Genomic DNA, 22,564 nt, shown 5'->3' on the forward strand with positions numbered 1-22,564 from the left:
ATCCTTTTAAAAGTATGAATCCATTATTAAAAGAATGGTGGATGTAGCACGAGAGAAGTCATCGGTAAGGCCAAATGACATTTTGTTTCATACATTTTTTTATACAGTTAAACATTTAAAAAAATCATAACATCATTAAAAAATACTTCCTTTGTAATTGAGTAAAAAATAAATAAATAAAATTCGGGGACCCGCCATCGGGACCCTTTATCGGGACATGTAGCATTCTCTTTACAAAATTAATTTTTTCATATGGGTCTCATATTTGCTCACTTTTTTCAAAGAGATTGTGCGGCACTTTTGTACTGCACGACTGCAAATATCATTTCTCAATATGAAATGTGTTATCACAAAAAACAAAATAGTGAATATGATATATTAAAGATTAATTACAAACTGATCCGTAAATTGGAACCTAAAAATAATAATTGTATTTTGTAAAATGAAAATATTATCAGTCCAATGACTATGATTTGTTTTTATGAATTGCTACAAAAAATAATATGAAGATAATTGTTATTTCTTCAAATAATATTATATGCAAAAAATACTATTATTTTTAAATTTAAAAAGAAATATAAAAAATCCTAAGTTGTTAATAATTTGTTCTACAAAAGTTCAGTAAACAAAAATCTTCAATTGAGATTATTTCTAATATATGAATATTGCAGTCTTCTTATTATTATATTCTAATCAATATTAGAATAACAGAAAATTTAATTATATATTTTTTTAACAATGAATTGGAGGACAAGATCGTAATTGTGGGAATGCAAATGAGGGCCAAAATGTGATTTTATAAATGAGATCCAAACTCAAACATAGATAAGAGGGTAGAGTCCAACTAAAACACACAGATTACTCCTCATTATAAGTCATACGAGTTTAGATTTTTTACGTCTCCTAAAACTTCTGCTTCCGCTAAGAATCCTGCTATGAGGGTTGAGATTGGCAAGGAATGTAAACCGATTATCATGGCTGCTGTTACCATTCAATCATTTGCCAATAACTCTAGAGAGCAACCCTAATTAGCCCTCGACAGTACTACACCAGTAAGCAATGATGGTTCAATGACAATGAATAATATTGCAGCTACTACTGATAAATGATTTTAAGAAAATATCGATGATGAGCCTTTCAATAGCAACAAGATTCAAGATGTTTTTGGATTCCTTCCCAAGTACAGATTCTCCCCAACAGGAGAAGAGCTCATCGTTTTTTACCTGGAGAAGAAAATACGTAACCAGTCCCTGCCAATGAACAAGATCGTGGAGGTTAACTTATATGCATATGACGTAGATTTTCTTGCAGGTATAAATACTGATCTTGTTCAAACATCCTGTTTCTTTCTTGGTATTCTTCCATGGTTTGAGCTGTTAACTTGATCTTTTGAACATAACGTCACATGATATAGAGTTTCTTTCTTGCTAATAATTTTTAATCTGAACGAGAGAATCATGGCATATTAGATACTGTGCAGATACCTTTTCTTGATGTGCTGTTTTTCTTTTTCCTTGCATTGGTATAATTAGGAATAAATGCGATTAAAGAAAACAGGGTGAACTTGCTGAATATGTCCTTTGATTCATAGTGTTGGATAGTGCTTCATTTCATTTGACTGAATGTGTAATTCTGCAATATTCAAAGTTTTATAATGAAATCCATGATACCAAGTACATATACATTTAGAAACAAGATCAATGAGATTTTGATTCAATAATCATCCACATCGATGGTACAGTGTTTGTATGCAAATCAATGTATCTGTACGATATGCATGCAGTCATCAGCGTCTATTTCCAGTTGAAACATTCAAAAGCAGAGGATCAAAGCAATAAACATAAGAAGAATTAGGCTAGCTAGCTCTTCCTTTTTTCAGGTTGATTATTAGTATTATTATTTTTTAATAAATTTAGTATCAAATTAACATTTTCCTACCATTACAAGAATACTACATGGGATATGGAGGAGCAAATTCAGCAGAACTGTACATTTTCACCGCAAGAGAACGAAAGTATCCAAATGGAAGCCGGCCAAATCGGGCTGCTCATAATGGATATTGGTAGGCCACCAGAGCTAACAGGGAAATCAAATCCAATGGAGCCGTAGTTGGGTATAAGAAGGCATTGGTTTTTTATAGGGGAAGACCTCCAAAGGGTAAGAAGACTAACTGGATTATGCATGAATATAGAGTCAAGGAAAACAATCCGAACAGAAGGATAAAATGTTTAAATGGATTTAAAAAATATTTAAAAAGACAAATAATACTATTGGATAAGTCCAAGACTCCAAAAAAATCAGTAGAAGTGGACTGGCGCTAAGATTTAAAATATATTTATTTATAGAGAGAGAACGTCGTACGAGTTTCAAGTTATTTGACGTCTGCAAAAATTACTTGCTTTTCAGAGAAGAGTCGTGCTATGGAGGTTGAGACTGCCAAGGAACGTAAACCGATTCTCATTGCTGCTGTTACTACCCAATCATTCACCAATAACACTAGAGAGCAACCCCAAGTAGCCTGCAACTGTAATACACCAGAGAGCAATGACAATTCATTGATCATAACGAATAATATTGGAGCTGCTCATAATCAAGGGTTTCCTGCAGATCTCGATTATACGTCAAACAATTTCAACAGCAACAACAATATTAAGGCACAAGGAATTTTTTCCAAGCCTCCCGGGTATAGATTCCTCCCAATAGACGAAGAGCTCATCATCTTTTACTTAGAGAAGAAAGTATGGAACCAGCCCCTGCCAATTAACAAGATCGTGGGGGTTAACCTATATGCATATCAGCCAGATTTTCTTGCAGGTAGGTAGTACTGATCTTGTTCAAACATCCTGTTTCTTTCTTGGTATTCTTTAATGGTTTTAGCTGTTTGGAACTTGATCTTTTCCAATGAAATTTGTTTGAACATAACTTTGCATGATATAAAGTTTCTTGTTTGCTAATTATTTATAATCTGAATGTGAGAATCATGGTAGATATTGTGCAGATACCTTACTTTTCTTGATGTGCTTGTTTTTCTTGGAACTAATATTCCTTATGTCAACCATCTTCTTCTTTCCATGTCGAATGCACGTAGCAAAACTAGAAGGGAATAAATATATGAAATTAAACAAATATTCATGTTCAGCTTCAATTTTGTTTAATTCATCGCGTTGGATGGTGTTTCATTTCGTTTGACTGAATTAAATCATGTGCAATTAACCAAGTAGAACTAATTATCTTTCTTGTGAGTGCATATTCATGTGGTGCATACAGTGATGACATTCGATACTTTGAGCTTAAATTAAGACTACTTCATATTAAAGATCAGAAGTTGAACTATGAAAGTAACACTTGAATTTCTTCCATTAAAAGAAAAATACAAGGATTATCAAGAAGATCAGTTATACATTTTCACCCCAAGAGATCGAGAGTATCGAAATGGAAGACGGCCAAATTGAGCTGCTGGTGATGGATATTGGAAAGTCACCGAAGCTGACATGAAAATCAAATCCAATGGAACAATAGTTGGGTATAGGAAGGCATTGATTTTGTATAAGATGTTGTGATCGTGCACTAATTTGTAGAATCTGTTTGTTGTTGAATTTCAATGTAATTGGAATTTACATTATGAAGAGTGTCTTATGATTCATTGTATTGTCAAACATGATGGCTTTGTATTTCTTCTCGTTGTTAAACCCTAATTTTCTGATCATCGACACGACTTTTGGGAATAGTTATAGGCTAAATTGCTTTTAGAAGTAATATATTCCTGTTTTATTCATCATTTATGAGAAGATGAGATATAGATATTATCAATTTGAAATGGGTAGATGATTACATTCTATTTGGCAGGCCCCCACAAAATTTTTCCAATTCCCAAATGAGCCATTCAAATTGAAGCCATGTTTACTCTTCACATTTCGATCAAATCACATGATATTTCCACATCAAATAAAATGTTTCCATTTAATGGATCAAGTCAATACGAGCTTCCATATCTTGTTGAACATCCCACATCAATAATATAAATTGTCTGTCACATGGCCAGAGTCTCCGAACATTATATCAATAATATAAATTGTATGGCAAGCCACAGAAAGTTTCAGTTTCATGATTTCATCCTCAAGTGCATGCACTACCCTCAGCCTCATTCATCCCTGCTTATTACAAGTCCGTTAAATGACGTACAAACATTCCATCGTGGAGTTTAATGATGGACTAGAAAAGGCTCAACACTTCAGAATTCTTCTGTACATTTGAATTGTAAATTATTCAACATTTCAGTTATAAGCGACTACAATACACCATTCATTAGTCACCATTTTCTTCTATACAAAAGAAAAGGTTGAAGAATAAAGAATCACAACAGTCTGCAACAATGGTTGCTTAATATCTCGAGCTTCAGCTTGTTAAGTGTCGAAATTGTGTGGTTAAGAGCATGCAATTTCTTGTCATTATTAAGCACATCAGTAGCCATCATCAAAGTAAAGAAAACCCTTAGTGTTAGTAGACTAAACAAAGGGGGTAAGACTTTAAATTTCTTTAACCCTCTCCCTAGGATCCACACTCCAATATACCCAGGGACATTACAAACAGGGCAAACTAATTTTAAATATATAGTGCAAAACTTCAAAATATAGTAACTCCCAACCCTCATTGCACATCAGCCTAAGTTATTATCCACAACATTATGTAACTCCAAATTCCATCCAATTTGCATCACATAGACAAACTTATATTGTAGTTGGCAGCTTCAAGAAAAAAAAGAAAAAAAAGAGGCAGAACTTCTAGTCTCTCAGGAGTCATCATTATTTTCCCCGCATATATCCAAATATTTGGCATGCATACACAAAAAATCATATATACACAGGGCATATATATATATATATATATATATATGCATACAACAGCACAACCTATTTTCTGAAAAATCAATATTTATTTAACACCCACTATCCCCTTCTTCTCATTCCCACCGCACCTCCTCAACAACACATCATATTTTATACACTCCACTACAACACCCAGATCAAAAACTCTAGTCCAGAAAATCAACTCACCAAAATGATCTTCTTATAGATCAGATCAGAAGTCTCTTTAAATTGAAAGACACATTTAATCTGAAATTGGTTTTTATATATTTCCTAAATTGAAGGCTTGAAAAAAATAAAATAAATCATTGATGTAATCAACTGAGCATTTCAGACCCATAAATAAATACAAAAAAGTGATATGAATAAAATCAACTGAGGATGATGGGAGTCAAGCACAGTGGATCAGAATGATACAAACCACGTCAAGCACAACTCCTTCATTAGAAATATCGAACAAAACATTGATGTAAAAATACAAACCCAAGGCCCTAAGACAGCAATCCTTCTGCTGGAAACCTAGTACAAACCCTAACCCTAACACCTCATAATTAACCCACCTAATCAGATAAATCACCAAGTGTTTTTCCTTACCTTGGATTAGTTTTTTTCGGTGCTTGTAGAGAAAGCTTCCACGATCCAACCACCATAGAGAGCGAGCAAGAGAGACTGAGTTAGAGAGCGAGAAACACACAGAGAGAGAGCTGCGATACAGTTTTTTTTTTTTTTTTTTTTGTTGGGTCTGTGAGAGAGATGGAAGAGACTAGAGAGAGCCAAGTCTGCAAGAGGCTCCAGGTTCGAGCGAGAGAAAAGAGGGACTGAGGGAGGCAGATGGTGAACAGTCCTATGCAAGAGAGAGAACGTCGTGTTATATATCTTTGGAAAAAACGACCTCCTTTTTTGTGTGTAATTCGGGTATCTGTTAATAACTGTGTGTTTTTTAAATAGTTCGAGTATTTCCGTTTCCAATTCGGAAACTAAACGGTTCGAGCAATTTCGGGTCGGTAAAGCATAATTAATATTCAGCCGGCTTTTTTGTTCAGTCCTATCTAAGAGTAATAAGGGAAAGATTTCACCTCTATCTCTATCTGGTTTGGCTACCGGGGTTAGCACAACCCTACCACGGGAGTGAAACATGGTCTCTGCTCTGTGAGATGCTCTGTTTTGATGTGATGATGATGCTCAGGTTATGTTATGCCAAAGTACTCTGGGTTTTACTTGTCTTGAAACCATCGCTCTGGTACTTTTGAAAACATGTTTTGTTCTGCATGATAACTCTGAAAAATATTTTGTTCTGCATACTGTATTTTGTAAATACTCATGTTTGGACGCTAGCATATGTATGTCCTCTGCTTACTGAGTTGTTGATAACTCACCCCTTATCTCCACAATATTTTTCAGATATTTTGGATACTTCAACGGAGGTTCAAGAATAGGAAGCATGGGTAAGGCTTTGTGAGCATAGTATTTTAAATACAAAGAGGGTACTTGTTCTTGAAGAATTTTTATTGAATATTTTCATTTTGCTCCGTTGACTTAGTACTTTGGGAAGTTGGCATGTATTTTGAGACTTCGTCGTATTCTTAATTCTTTATTTTGGAGTAAATGGTTTAAAGTAATGAGGTCTATGAGTAATTGAGGAATTTGTGTTTATATTTGTACAGTGAGATATGAATTTAAGTGTTAAGAGGTAACTCTCTGACCCATCCGGGGCCGGGGAGTTACACCAAGACTCCAAAAAAATCTGTAGAAGTGGACTGGCGCTAAGAGTTAAAATATATTTATTTATAGAGTGAGAACGTCGTACGAGTTTCAAGTTATTTGACGTCTGCTGAAATTACTTGTTTTTCAGAGAAGAGTCGTGCTATAGAGGCTGAGAATGGCAAGGAACGTAGACCGATTCTCATGGCTGATGTTACTACCCAATCATTCACCAATAACTCTGGAGAGCAACCCCAAGTTGCCCTCGATTGTAATACACCAGAGAGCAACGACAATTCATTGATCACAACGAATAATATTAGAGCTGCTCATGATCTAGGGTTTCCTGCTGATCTCGATGATGAGTCAAACAATTTCAACAGCAACAACAAGATTAAGGAACAAGGATTTTTTTCCAAGCCTCCCGGGTACAGATTCCTCCCAACAGATGAAGAGCTCATCATCTTTTACTTGGAGAATAAAGTATGGAACCAGCCCCTGCCAATTAACAAGATCGTGGAGGTTAACCTATATGCATATAACCCAGATTTTCTTGCAGGTAGGTAGTACTGATCTTGTTCAAACATCATGTTTCTTTCTTGGTATTCTTTAATGGTTTTAGCTGTTTGGAACTTGATCTTTTCCAATGAAATTGGTTTGAACATAACTTTGCATGATATAAAGTTTCTTGTTTGCGAATTATTTATAATCTGAATGTGAGAATCATGGTAGATATTGTGCAGATACCTTAATTTTCTTGATGTGCTTGTTTTTCTTGGAACTAATATTCCTTATGTCAACCATCTTCTTCTTTCCATGTCGAATGCACTTAGCAAAACTGGAAGGGAATAAATATATGAAATTAAACAAATATTCATGTTTAGCTTCAATTTTGTTTAATTCATCACGTTGGATGGAGTTTCATTTCGTTTGACTGAATTAAATCATGTGCAATTAATCAAGTAGAACTAATTATCTTTCTTGTGAGTGCATATTCATGTGGTGCATACAGTCATGACATTCGATACTTTGAGCTTAAATTAAGACTATTTCATATTAAAGATCAGAAGTTACTATGAAAGTAACACTTGAATTTCTTCCATTAACATCAAAATACAAGGATTATCAAGAAGATCAGTTGTACATTTTCACCTCAAGGGATCGAAAGCATCAAAATGGAAGACGGCCAAATCGAGCTGTTGGTGATGGATATTGGAAAGCCACCGGAGCTGATAGAAAAATCAAATCCAATGGAACAATAGTTGGGTATAGGAAGGCATTGGTTTTTTATATAGGAAAGGCTCCAAAGGGTAAAAAGACCGACTGGATTATGCACGAATTTAGAGTCAAGGATTCACCTTGTAGCGAAAGAGGCTCAAATGGCATGAGGGTATGTAGGTTTTCATCCTTTTACTAATTAATATATATGTTCGTTTTAAGACTCTTCATTCTATTCTCAAAAACTGACCATGATCAGCACTAAATCTTGTACTATGTAGTTGGATGACTGGGTCTAATGCAGGATTTATAAAAAAGCTGTTAAATCAATCAAAATTCAAATTGAAGATAATGCTCCTGTGATGGTTGGTTCAACTTCTCTGCTAGATGATCATGATGGGAGGGATGATGAGATGAATTTTGGAAATCTCGAAGCTGCCGCTATTGCTGATGTTGAAGTACCAATAATAGGTGCCTGGGATAATATGCCGACAACCACGGCCAGTACCTTCCAAAACTGGTTCCAGCAGCCAGAATTTGATGCTCAATGCAGTAATGCTCATGCTCTTGATACTGGGGCTACTTTCAATGGCTACTTCAATTATGCAAGTCCTCATGATCTTCCTGCCACGATGGTTCCACCAATTGGGTGGTCCAACTGGGTGTATAATTCCACATATCAGAGAGTCTTTTGGTCTAACTATCCAAATGAACCGAGTGAATTCCAAGAGGATCTGTTGATGAGTTTGCCATCTCAATTGGATCCTAGTAGTTATAGCTTTTACCAAGAGTCGTATGTACATCTTCCCGGTAGTGTCCCAAATAATAATCCGGTTGATAGATATGACAGTGAAGAGTCTGACGACTAATCTTTAATTTGTTGAGAGAACTTAAGTATTAGTTTATATAAGATGATGATCTAGCTAGTTTTGGCAGCTTAATTTATGTACTGGCTTGACATTTTCTACCGGATTCATGGATATGCTTTTTATTAATTCCTAATAAAACTTCGATCAATATTATCATTAACCCTATGTGGCAGAGATGAATGATCTTCAATATCGATCCAAGTACTATATAGAGCTTTCAGGGTTGACAATAATTGATATATATGTTAATTTTAAGTGATTTTGTTATTTTCATGTTTCATCAATATTCATATGTATGTGTTTCTAAAACCGGTGTATAGGTAGCACACCTACTACTACTAAAGTGCCTATATGGCATAATTTAATTTATGAAATAAATTTTAAAATTTAAATCTTACAAATCAAATTTTACCATTTAAGAAAAACCTATAATCCTTGGATGTGATCATAATTTATAAGATTCAGATTTTTAAAATTTCAACTGCAAATTAAATATTCTTGCTAAATTATATTGAGTTTTTCTTTATATATGTAATTTCATCTGCTTCGTTCTTTCCCTATATTTACTAGAGAATTTTGAACACACACACACACACATTTATTCGTTGATCATAGCAGCTCGTAATTGCTAGCTTGTTTCATTTATATAATTTGAATGTTAAGAAATGAATTAATTAAACTATTTTGAAGTTTATACGAAACTTAGAATATAAAAAATTATTGTGTCAAAAACACAAAAAAGAAAAAAATAGAAAAAAATTATATATTTCACATACTGTATAATATATATATATAAATGGTAAAATATTAGCCTAATATATTTTACAGTTACACGCCTAGTATGTAGAACAAATTAGGATTCAATAAAAAGGAGTCTAATCCGATGTTTCGTCCTTGATGGCTATAAATTTGTATATTACCAAAAATTATTTATTAGATATCTTATAATTATGCAGCATTTCTTGCAGCAGCTTGGAAAAAGAATGGTGCAGGAATAAATGCAAAGAAAAAGTTCATGAACCATACGAAGTCTTCTTTGAAAAACAGGAAGATACATTGTTGGTTTGAAAATGCAATCTATAGTACTTATAATTTTATGCACAATCATGTATATATATACGTACTAATCTGATAGTTATTTATTAGATATCTTATAATTATATAGCATTTCTTGCAGCTTGGACAAAACATGAAGGATTGTGAACATACGGGAATAAATGCAAAGAAAATGTTCATGAAGCATGCGAAGCCTTCTTCGAAAAACAAAAGGATATATTAATGTTGGTTTGAAAATGCAATCTATAGTAATTATAATTTTACGCACAATGTATATATATACGTACAAATTAATGTGACAATTATTGAAATGGTGAAGATTTTAAAATTACTTGAAATTCAAATAGGAAAAAAGAAAAAATTAGGGACAGATTTCAGTATATATAATATTATCGCGTAAATATATGTGTATGTACATGATGTAAATTGTAATACTACTCAGAAGTATGCATGCCTAATGGTATTGTTGGTCTTTCAAAGTACTATGCCTAATATAAGAATTACTGAGTCAGCCAGAATTGTGGCATGTCCATGTATGTTGATTTGCTTTTTGTATTCAATCACTTTTCTTGTGTGCATAGTAAAAGCATAAATGATTTCTAACTCATCTTTTGAGGAAGAGTCATATAGAAGGTGATCAAGTTCAAGAATATGTTCTACATGAGAAGATAATAGATATAGGGCCTAGCTATTTCTGAAATTAATCAAATGTAGAGTGAAAATGCTTCGATTTGCATTGACAAATACAATCATTCTAGAGTATAAGTGTTGAAAAACGTGAGAGTTAGGATCCATTGAAAAAGTGATCATTTAAAAAAATTCAACTGTTGTTGAATATAATAGCAGTTATAAAAGGATTCTTGAGATACACAGAATGCTAACAAAAATTGTTTTCTAGTTTAATGTAAGTAACCGTTCGCCAATTATTTCAGGTTCACAGTGGTTTTCTAAGTGCATATGATTCAGTCAGGACAAGGATAATTTCTCTCGTTAAATCTACAGTTGGTCATATGTAAGTTGTTCTTTTGTTCAACTTTATCAATTCCAAGCGAAACTAATATATATCTTAATGTCACATGAGAGAAACATGTAGAGGGTTAAATCGCAAGGAACTTGATAGTTGATAGTTAATCAATGCTGATGTTCGAAGTTTATTTTTAGTGTTTCATATTGCTTCTAGTAGCTACTAAACTAAAGAAAGCTATGATTTCTTAGAATAATTAGAAGAATATTATGTTTCAAACCATGTGTATGTACAGATTTTCCAAACTTTGTTTTAGTGGTTTGAACATATATGTAGCTCCTAGCTCATATCTTTAGGGTTTGGCTAGATATGTAGCATTACAAGATATTGATATTTAAGTTGAATGATCAGGCTATGTTGAATAACTGACACACTGTTGTCATGCATTCTAGCTATATTAACATGTCCTATTGTGATTTTTGTTTTGGTGACAGAGATGATCTTTTTGAGCCATTGCTCAAATGGCATGTGTATGTGACTGGACATAGTTTAGGTGGAGCATTGTTTGCCATTGTTGTCGAACTTTTTCGGAACTTTTTTGGACTTTTTGTGGTGAGCAAAATACGACAAAAAGTTATTTGAGGGTGGGGACGACAACAGTGGCTACGACGTGGTGACAAAAAATCGTTGTAAATGGTTCTTTTTGGGAAGTTTTCCTACAATTTTCCAAAACAACAAAAAATTTATTGAGGAAGAAATTTCTTATCAGTAAATATCCCGTTCGAATGTTTTATTGATCAATGGAACGGTAAATGTCTTTTGTCAATATTTTGGGATGAAATTTAAATTTTATCCTTAAAAGTCATTTCTTGGACAATTTTATTTCATCCTTATCAAGCATTATTTCATAAACCAATTAATGCATTTTGAGCTCAATCAGTACAGTATTTTCTTTTGTGGCTGGTCTGGTCTTCACTACTGCTGATACTCTCTATAGACAAACATCCAAGAGACAACAATAAGGACTCAATCTCACTGTTCATAGAAAGAGATGACTCAACCTCTACAAAAAAATGGTCCAAAAGGCAAACTCCTTTTTTTATTTTTATTTTTACTATACAATAAGGAAACTACTAAGATAGACGCAAAAAAGAACGGATTACATTTTGTACCAACTCCAATAAACTTTAAAATCTGTGACAACGCATGAAGGCAACACGCTTTGTCTCTTTTCTGCCACAAAAATCATATCTGAAAGATTTTATGGTGGCGATTCCGGTGATCTGGCACATGTGGCATGGAAGGAGACAAAGCGAGATAGTTTCACCTTTTTCCATTGGATTTGCGTTGATATGCCTTCTCTAGGTAGTCCAGAGTCAGAGCTGCTATTAACGTCGAATCAAACCCATATCCCCTTGCATCAAGATTGGGTTTAATGAAGTATCTAAATTAAAACAACAAGTATGATAAAAGCGAACGTAATCATAAATCTATGCAACCAATTTTACAAACTACTATAATTATATTTGAAAATAATGAGTGAAACAGAAAATTTAGAATGATTGAACTCATAACAAATCAAATGTTTAGAATTAAGTTATATATTGAAGTCATTACAGGACATGCATTGCTCCACCTGTTATATGACCTATTAGACATGTAAATCATAATAATAATAATAATAATAATAATAATAATAATAATAATGTTCTTATAAAAGAAAATAATTTCAAATAAAATAATTGTTAATTGTTTCAGAAAACTAAATGGATATAATTGTAATTGGAATGATAAAACATAAAAATAGAGTATTAATTTGAAATTTTAAAAAGTATAATGTTTTTTAAATGAAAGTAATATTAATTTAAAAGATGTGTTCAATATGATTCATTATTATGAGAAATAATATCAAAGGATATCCTGAAGTATTAAAATATTATTCTTTAATTATAAAAATATTATTTTCTTATTGGAACAGATATATAATATTATTGTTCTTTTCAAATTTTTAATTGCCATCCCGATCTTAGAAAATAAAAGATTATTCTTGTCAAAATAAATTTTTAAAGGATAAAAAGTGTTTATAGTTCTTTTAATAATAATTTTAAAAATGTATTATATTGAATAATGTTAGATACAATCATGGAGTGTGCAAACGATGAGCAATCTTTTAAAAAAATGAATACTTTATTAAAAGAATGGTGGATGTAGCACGGGAGAAGTCACCGATAAGGCCGACTGACATTTTGTTTCATACATTTCTTTTATACTGTTAAACATTTAAAAAAATACAACATCATTACAAAATACTTCCCTAATAATTGAGTAAAAAATAAATAAATAAAATTTCGGGACCCTTTATCGGGACATGTAGAATTCTTTTTAAAAAATTAATTTTTTCATATGGTCTCATTTTTTCGAATACTATTTTATGGTCCCAAGATTGGTTTTTAACTATTATCAAATTTTTCTATTAGACTTGTCATTAGGGGTGTAAAGTGGTCGGTCCGGACCGGAGAAACCGATCGAACCGGACCAGACCGACCAAATGCATGGTCGGTTTCGGTCCAAACACTACATAAATTTCGGTCTTTGGTCCGGATCCAGGGTGGAGATTTCTCGGACCGGACCGGATCGACCGAATAAAAAAAAATTATATATATTATTTATATAATAATTGTACAATTAACAATATAAAATTTTAAATATATTATTAATACTTGTTAATATTCTATAAATTAACAATATTTTATATATATTTTCATCTAACCTATCACTATTAACAATATAAAATTTTAAATACGTTATTAACACTTGTTAATATTATATGAATTAACTAATATATAATATCAATTAGTTATTTATATAGTAATTATATAAATTAATAATGTAATTTTCATTTAATTTATTATCATTGATCATATAAAATATTTTTTTGTTGAGTTTGTTACATAATTCACATTAATAAGTCAATTTATTTAATTTAGTATTTTAAATAATTTTTTTATTAATTGATTTAAAAAAAATAGGCCGGACCGAATAGATCAACCGGACCGATAACTATAAGATGTTCGGTCTGGTCTGGACCGACCAGTTTACACCCCTACTTGTCATTGTAACTAAATTTTTAAAATGGACTCTACTCGTTCATCGTATGGCCCAATGCCGCACCCAGCTCAATTTGGTACAAAGCGTACCGTTTAAAACGATCATGAGATTTCTTCGGTAGTTTTCTCTTCATCCCGAAAATCCCTCATTTTTTATCTCCGACTCCCCCTTCGCGCGACACTACCTACCCATGCACCTCAAGCCCCTTTTCTTTCTCTAGGGTTTTCATATAACCCATATAAATATACACATATATCTCATGCCTTTGGAAACTGCCTATTTACCGTCGTTGTTGCAACCAGCCACAAGAATCACCCAGCCTCCCCTGCTTCGACGCCAACCTCCATTTCCACGCTCCCTAGTTCTCTCCTGCACGGCGAAATCCGCCAGCCCACTGCCCAGCTTGATAAGGATAAGGTCAAAACAGATTCAAACAACAAGTCGAACTCCAGGATTAGTTCAAAGCAGATTCAAAAGACATCAACTCCAAGTCCAACTCCATCCCAAAGTATTCGGATACCACCGTCTCAAGCCCAAGTTTCCAGGAGATAACATTTATCATATTGAGAATATCAAATCTTGTAACTGACTCTATCTTGTAAACAGTTTATTATTTATATACAATCTCTCGTCAGCCATTAAAGGCAGAGAGCATAACCCAGCAAATCACCTTTTGTTTTACAGCCAACGTGTGACCGCAGCAGCAAGCACCTTCATAGAACCCCCATGCAGCCGCTGCTACCTCCTTCAACCACCATCACCGAGACCCATATCGGCCTCCATCTTCGATCACGTGAAAACTAACGCCACCACCACAGCACCCGTGGCCAACCACCTTTGTGCATGACCCGCGCCACTGTAAATCTCCACCGGTAGCAACAAGCCCAGCTGTTGCACGCCGCTTCATCGCAGAAGCCCAACTCGAGTCGACCACCGCTACTCTGCCCTGCACTTCCGGGCCCAGCCGCCGATACGCTTTGGACGTGTAGGGCTCTGTTTTTGCACGCCAAAACAGGGGAAGCATCCCCACCGTGAGCCACGTCGTTAGCCCCCTCCACTTCGACGCCACAGCCATCAGAAGACGCCGGAGGACGAGCCTCCACCTTCGGACGCTGCCCTGGTCGACGCCCAGCCCCAGACCGTCGCACGCCTCGCTGCCTCACGGTGAGTTTCCGTTCTCTCTCACGCCGAGCTCTCTCTCGGTCCCTCGCTCTTTCTACGTGAGGTCTCTCTCACTCTCTCTCTCTCCCATGCCCAGCTCGCCAGCGTATCGACCCCAACCGCCGTGCCCAGCCGCTTTCCGCCGCTCGAAACTTCTGTCGGTAAGTCCTCCGTTACTCTCCAACCGCAACGACGCTGCCTTGTTTCTGGTATAGGTGTTTAGTTGTTCAGTTCTGCTACATACAAGCAGAAATTGTACCTGTATGCGCACCCCTCTGACACCGCGTCAGCACTTATTTTATTTTCAAAATAAAAAAACGCAAAATGGAGGAAGAAGAAAGGGAAAACAGACTTTTCATTTCTTTCTTTTTTTATCTCATGATTTCGAAAAAGCTGAGTTTTGGACTGGCTTCTCTCTTGCTTTCATTTCTTTTACAGTTTCGTCCATCATCTCTTTGTTTCATTTCTTTACAGTTTCATCCATCATAAGTTACAGAATTTCATACCAAACTGATGATCATGTTAGAAACCTTGCTGCATTTTTCTCACATGGTTTCTTTCCGAAAGAGAATTAGAAACATGTAAGAAAATAATTTCAGAAGTCAAATAGAACAATGAAATAACCAGGAAAACTTGAGCACAATAATTCGACACATATGGTTAAACCACATACGTACATTGAAATCAAGAGAAATTAAACATCATTCAATATCTGATTAGATGTCCGTAATGAAACCCATCTTTTTTTGTCTTTCCAGATATTTGGCACCATATCATATATAGCATCCTTTTGTAGGTGAAGCCCATATTCCACCCCAAAGACATGGACTCTTTTCTGTATTTGAAGCTAACTGAATCCTTGATCTTTCTTCATTCCTCTATCTCTCATTGATTTTCTAATTTTAGCAGCATCCTTCCATCCCCAACCTGAATATAGATTGGCAGGGCTGAGTATGCCCCGCTGTTGTCAGGCTCAATAAGAACAAATCTTTCTGCCGCAACTTTTGCTAACTCCACATTTTTGTGAACCTACAACTTTTGCTAAATTCCTGAGAGAAAGGGCTTAGGGTTTGTTTTCATCGAGTGGAGGAGGAAGGGGAACACTGATCTTGAGGGGAGGAGGAAGAAATCTAATAAAGGGAAGTCGTCGCATTTTGCCACCATGGCTGGCGTGCACGGGGCCCTTCCCCTTCACGCCTGCGAATAGACTTTTTCTTAGTTGTTCCCGTAAACTTCTGTGGGTTTAGTAAATATTTTGAGTGATAATTAGAGTTTTACCCTTTTAGCCAAATGTTTCTTGAACAAGTGTTTCCGGTAGGGCATGTTTTTCCACGGGGCTACGAAAGTTTTCAATAAATATTTTAGTACAAAATTATATTAGTTATTATTAATGTTTTGGTCGGAGTTGTTAAGTGGGAAAAATGATAAATTTAAAAAGTGATGGTATTTTAGAGCTGAGAGAAATTGTAGGTTTTGATGTATTAAAATAGGTATTTCAGGTTTAGATATTGAAAATTGAAATACGTAGATTGGAAATTTATGGAAGTTACGTGATTATTTTATAGGTGACGATTGATTTTCGTTTAGTACTGTTGTGGAGGATTTCTGATAAGCCAAATTTTGTCATGTTGTCTCTGAAATCTGAAAAAGTGCGATATTGTGAATCTGAAAAATTGTGCATTGATTTAGAAAGATGCTCCGAGTTTTGTTTTTGTTTTCAGTATGTGAGAATGATCGATTATGTTTTGATACTCTGTTTTGTTTTGATATGGCATGTGAAAACCTTTGGCATGGTTTATTGATTTTGTATCTGACTCTGTCTCTGCTCTGCTCTGCTCTGTTTAAGTTGGTACCAACTTATTTGTCTCTGAGTGCACCCACTTTGGAAACAAAGTGGTTTTATTGTGGTCTTTCCTGTGTGCACACTCGGGGCCCTAATAGTGGAACTGTTCTCCGACCCGACCTGAACTGAACATAGTCTTGTTCCATTTGGCCATTACTCGACTCGACAATACTTTTGGAATGCCGACCTGACCCGACCTCTTTTTTTTTTTTAGTTAATTTTAAATCTATATGTATACTGGAAAAATTTGATTACCACTCTATTCAAAAAAAAAAAAAATTGAAATGGTCTATTCCAATGCTCTTTTGTGATTTTGTTTAAGATGTTGTGATTGTGCACTAATTTGTAGAATCTGTTTGTTGTTGAATTTCAATGTAATTGGAATTTACATTATGAAGAGTGTCTTATGATTCATTGTATTGTCAAACTTGATGGCTTTGTATTTCTTCTTGTTGTTAAACCCTAATTTTCTGATCATCGACACGACTTTTGGGAATAGTTATAGGCTAAATTGCTTTTAGAAGTAATATATTCCTGTTCTATTCATCATTTATGAGAAGATGAGATATAGATATTATCAATTTGAAATGGGTATAGATGATTACATTCTATTTGGCAGGCCCCCACAAAATTTTTCCAATTCCCAAATGAGCCATTCAAATTGAACCCATGTTTACTCTTCACATTTCGATCAAATCACATGATATTTCCACATCAAATAAAATGTTTCCATTTAATGGATCAAATCAATAAGAGCTTCCATATCTTGTTGAACATCCCACATCAATAATATAAATTGTATGTCACATGGCCAGAGTCTCCGAACATTATATCAATAATATAAATTGTATGGCAAGCCACAGAAAGTTTCAGTTTCATGATTTCATCCTCAAGTGCATGCACTACCCTCAGCCTCATTCATCCCTGCTTATTACAAGTCCGTTAAATAACGTACCAACATTCCATCGTGGAGTTTAATGATGGACTAGAAAAGGCTCAACACTTCAGAATTCTTCTGTACATTTGAATTGCAAATTATTCAACATTTCAGTTATAAGCGACTACAACACACCATTCATTAGTCACCATTTTCTTCTATACAAAAGAAAAGAATGAAGAATAAAGAATCACAACAGTCTCCAACAATGGTTGCTTAATATCTCGAGCTTCAGCTTGTTAAGTGTCGAAATTGTGTGGTTAAGAGCATGCAATTTCTTGTCATTATTAAGCACATCAGTAGCCATCATCAAAGTAAAGAAAACCCTTAGTGTTAGTAGACTAAACAAAAGGGGTAAGACTTTAAATTTCTTTAACCCTCTCCCTAGGATCCACTCTCCAATATACCCAGGGACATTACAAACAGGGCAAACTAATTTTAAATATATAGTGCAAAACTTCAAACTATAGTAACTCCCAACCCTCATTGCACATCAGCCTAAGTTATTATCCACAACATTATGTAACTCCCAATTCCATCCAATTTGCATCACATAGACAAACTTATATTGTAGTTGGCAGCTTCAAGAAAAAAAAGAAAAAAAAAGAGGCAGAACTTCTAGTCCCTCAGAAGTCATCATTATTTTCGCCGCATATATCCAAATATTTGGCATGCATACACAAAAAATCATATATACACAGGGCATATATATATATATATATATATATATATATATATATGCATACAACAGCACAACCTATTTTCTGAAAAATCAATATTTATTTAACACCCACTTTCCCCTTCTTCTCATTCCCACCGCACCTCCTCAACAACACATCATATTTTATACACTCCACTACAACACCCAGATCAAAAACTCTAGTCCAGAAAATCAACTCACCAAAATGATCTTCTTATAGATCAGATCAGAAGTCTCTTTAAATTGAAAGACACATTTAATCTGAAATTGGTTTTTATATATTTCCTAAATTGAAGGCTAGAAAAAAATAAAATAAATCATTGATGTAATCAACTGAGCATTTGAGACCCATAAATAAATACAAAAAAGTGATATGAATAAAATCAACTGAGGATGATGGGAGTCAGGCATAGTGGATCAGAATGATACAAACCACGTCAAGCACAACCCCTTCATTAGAAATATCGAACAAAACATTGATGTAAAAATACAAACCCTAGGCCCTAAGACAGCAACCCTTCTGCTGGAAACCCAGTACAAACCCTAACCCTAACACCTCATAATTAACCCACCTAATCAGATAAATCACCAAGTGTTTTTCCTTACATTGGATTAGTTTTTTTCGGGGCTTGTAGAGAAAGCTTCCACGATCCAACCACCATAGAGAGCGAGCAAGAGAGACTGAGTTAGAGAGTGAGAAACACAGAGAGAGAGAGCTGCGATACATTTTTTTTTTTTTGTTGGGTCTGTGAGAGAGATGGAAGAGACTAGAGAGACCCAAGTCTGCAAGAGGCTCCAGGTTCGAGCGAGAGAAAAGAGGGACTGAGGGAGGCAGTTGGTGAACAGTCCTATGCAAGAGAGAGAACGTCGTGTTATATATCTTTGGAAAAAACGACCTCCTTTTTTGTGTGTAATTCGGGTATCTGTTAATAACTGTGTGTTTTTTAAATAGTTCGAGTATTTCCGTTTCCAATTCGCAAACTAAACGGTTCGAGCTATTTCGGGTCGGTAAAGCATAATTAATATTCGGCCGGCTTTTTTGTTCAGTCCTATCTAGGAGTAATAAGGGAAATATTTCACCTTTATCTCTGTCTGGCTTGGCCACCGGGGTTAGCACAACCCTACCACAGGAGTGAAACATGGTCTCTGCTCTGTGAGATGCTCTGTTTTGATGTGATGATGATGCTCAGGTTATGTTATGCCAAAGTACTCTGGGTTTTACTTGTCTTAAAACCATCGCTCTGGTACTTTTGAAAACATGTTTTGTTCTGCATGATAACTTTGAAAAATATTTTGTTCTGCATACTGTACTTTGTAAATACTCATGTTTGGAGGCTAGCATATGTCCTCTGCTTACTGAGTTGTTGATAACTCACCCCTTATCTCCACAACATTTTTCAGATATTTTAGATGCTTCTACGGAGGTTCAAGAATAGGAAGCATGGGTAAGGCTTTGTGAGCATAGTATTTTAAATACAAAGAGTGTACTTGTTCTTGGAGAATTTTTATTGAATATTTTCATTTTGCTCCGTTGACTTAGTACTTTGGGAAGTTGGCATGTATTTTGAGACTTCGTCGTATTCTTAATTCTTTATTTTGGAGTAAATGGTTTAAAGCAATGAGGTCTATGAGTAATTGAGGAATTTGAGTTTATATTTGTACAGTGAGATATGAATTTAAGTGTTAAGAGGTAACTCTCTGACCCATCCGGGTCCGAGGAGTTACTCCAAGACTCCAAAAAAATCTGTAGAAGTGGACTGGCGCTAAGAGTTAAAATATATTTATTTATAGAGAGAGAATGTCGTACGAGTTTCAAGTTATTTGACGTCTGCTGAAATTACTTGTTTTTCAGAGAAGAGTCGTGCTATGGAGGCTGAGAATGGCAAGGAACGTAAACCGATTCTCATGGCTGCTGTTACTACCCAATCATTCACCAATAACTCTGGAGAGCAACCCCAAGTAGCCCTCGACTGTAATACACCAGAGAGCAACGACAATTCATTGATCACAACGAATAATATTGGAGCTGCTCATGATCTGGGGTTTCCTGCTGATCTCGATGATGAGTCAAACAATTTCAACAGCAACAACAAGATTAAGGATCAAGGATTTTTTTCCAAGCCTCCCGGGTACAGATTCCTTCCAACAGATGAAGAGCTCATCATCTTTTACTTAGAGAAGAAAGTATGGAACCAGCCCCTGCCAATTAACAAGATCGTGGAGGTTAACCTATATGCATATAACCCAGATTTTCTTGCAGGTAGGTAGTACTGATCTTGTTCAAACATCCTGTTTCTTTCTTGGTATTCTTTAATGGTTTTAGCTGTTTGGAACTTGATCTTTTCCAATGAAATTGGTTTGAACATAACTTCGCATGATATAAAGTTTCTTGTTTGCGAATTATTTATAATCTGAATGTGAGAATCATGGTAGATATTGTGCAGATACCTTAATTTTCTTGATGTGCTTCTTTTTCTTGGAACTAATATTCCTTATGTCAACCATCTTCTTCTTTCCATGTCGAATGCACTTAGCAAAACTGGAAGGGAATAAATATATGAAATTAAACAAATATTCATGTTTAGCTTCAATTTTGTTTAATTCATCACGTTGGATGGAGTTTCATTTCGTTTGACTGAATTAAATCATGTGCAATTAAACAAGTAGAACTAATTATCTTTCTTGTGAGTGCATATTCATGTGGTGCATACAGTCATGACATTCGATACTTTGAGCTTAAATTAAGACTATTTCATATTAAAGATCAGAAGTTACTATGAAAGTAACACTTGAATTTCTTCCATTGACAACAAAATACAAGGATTATCAAGAAGATCAGTTGTACATTTTCACCCCAAGAGATCGAAAGTATCAAAATGGAAGACGGCCAAATCGAGCTGCTGGTGATGGATATTGGAAAGCCACCGGAGCTGACAGAAAAATCAAATCCAATGGAACAATAGTTGGGTATAGGAAGGCATTGGTTTTTTATATAGGAAAGGCTCCAAAGGGTAAAAAGACCGACTGGATTATGCATGAATTTAGAGTCAAGGATTCACCCTGTAGCGAAAGAGGCTCAAATGGCATGAGGGTATGTAGGTTTTCATCCTTCTACTAATTAATATATATGTTCATTTTAAGACTCTTCATTCTATTCTCAAAAACTGACCATGATCAGCACTAAATCTTGTACTATGCAGTTGGATGACTGGGTCTTATGCAGGATTTATAAAAAAGCTGTTAAATCAATCAAAATTCAAATTGCAGATAATGCTCCTGTGATGGTTGGTTCAACTTCACTGCTAGATGATCATGATGGGAGGGATGATGAGATGAATTTTGGAAATCTCGAAGCTGCCGCTATTGCTGATGTTGAAGTACCAATAATAGGTGCCTGGGATAATATGCCGACCACCACGGCCAGTACCTTCCAAAACGGGTTCCAGCAGCCAGAATTTGATGCTCAATGCAGTAATGCTCATGCTCTCGATACTGGGGCTACTTTCAATGGCTACTTCAATTATGCAAGTCCTCATGATCTTCCTGCCACGATGGTTCCACCAATCGGGTGGTCCAACTGGGTGTATAATTCCACAGATCAGAGAGTCTTTGGGTCTAACTATCCAAATGAACCGAGTGAATTCCAAGAGGATCTGTTGATGAGTTTGCTATCTCAATTGGATCCTTGTAGTTATAGCTTTTACCAAGAGTCGTATGTACATCTTCCCGGTAGTGTTCCAAATAATAATCCTGTTGATAGAGATGGCAGTGAAGAGTCTGACGACTAATCTTTAATTTGTTGAGAGAACTTAAGTATTAGTTTATATAAGATGATGATCTAGCTAGTTTTGGCAGCTTAATTTATGTACTGGCTTGACATTTTCTACCGGATTTATGGAGATGGTTTTTATTAATTCCTAATAAAACTTCGATCAATATTATCATTAACCCTATGTGGCAGAGAAGAATGATCTTCAATATCGATCCAAGTACTATATAGAGCTTTCAGGGTTGACAATAATTGATATATATGTTAATTTTAAGTGATTTTGTTATTTTTATGTTTCATCAATATTCATATGTATGTGTTTCTAAAACCGGTGTATAGGTAGCACACCTACTACTACTAAGGTGCCTATATG

The 22,564-nt window shown here is 34.9% G+C and overlaps 1 protein-coding gene and 2 long non-coding RNA genes across 3 annotated transcripts; 1 reads left to right on the plus strand and 2 right to left on the minus strand.

Annotated features, from left to right (window-relative positions):
• Nucleotides 1-2,062: 2,062 nt before the first annotated feature.
• Nucleotides 2,063-2,516, minus strand: LOC121266432. Its single transcript, XR_005940804.1, has 2 exons — nt 2,435-2,516; nt 2,063-2,394 (listed from the first exon to the last, which is right to left on the minus strand). It is a non-coding gene; the product is annotated as an uncharacterized LOC121266432 (long non-coding RNA).
• Nucleotides 2,517-6,985: 4,469 nt separating this feature from the next.
• Nucleotides 6,986-7,553, minus strand: LOC121266430. The gene is made up of 2 exons (XR_005940802.1): nt 7,314-7,553; nt 6,986-7,064 (listed from the first exon to the last, which is right to left on the minus strand). It is a non-coding gene; the product is annotated as an uncharacterized LOC121266430 (long non-coding RNA).
• A 12,735-nt stretch (nt 7,554-20,288) lies between these two features.
• LOC121265806 (NAC domain-containing protein 1-like) lies at nt 20,289-22,082 on the plus strand. Its single transcript, XM_041169470.1, has 4 exons — nt 20,289-20,682; nt 21,236-21,513; nt 21,623-21,661; nt 22,029-22,082. The coding sequence occupies exons 1-4, from the start codon at nt 20,289-20,291 to the stop codon at nt 22,080-22,082; spliced, it is 765 nt and encodes a 254-aa protein (XP_041025404.1).
• The last annotated feature ends 482 nt before the right edge of the window (nt 22,083-22,564 follow it).

Source organism: Juglans microcarpa x Juglans regia, chromosome 5D, assembly GCF_004785595.1.
Source record: "Juglans microcarpa x Juglans regia isolate MS1-56 chromosome 5D, Jm3101_v1.0, whole genome shotgun sequence".
Classification (NCBI taxonomy): domain Eukaryota; kingdom Viridiplantae; phylum Streptophyta; class Magnoliopsida; order Fagales; family Juglandaceae; genus Juglans; species Juglans microcarpa x Juglans regia.

Coding starts and splice junctions, on each gene's coding strand:
- LOC121265806 (XM_041169470.1), top strand. CDS start 20,289: ATGGAGGCTGAGAATGGCAAGGAACGTAAACCGATTCTCATGGCTGCT. Junction 20,683..21,235: donor TAACCCAGATTTTCTTGCAG/GTAGGTAGTACT, acceptor CATTGACAACAA/AATACAAGGATTATCAAGAA. Junction 21,662..22,028: donor GCAGGATTTATAAAAAAGCT/GTTAAATCAATC, acceptor CAGATCAGAGAG/TCTTTGGGTCTAACTATCCA.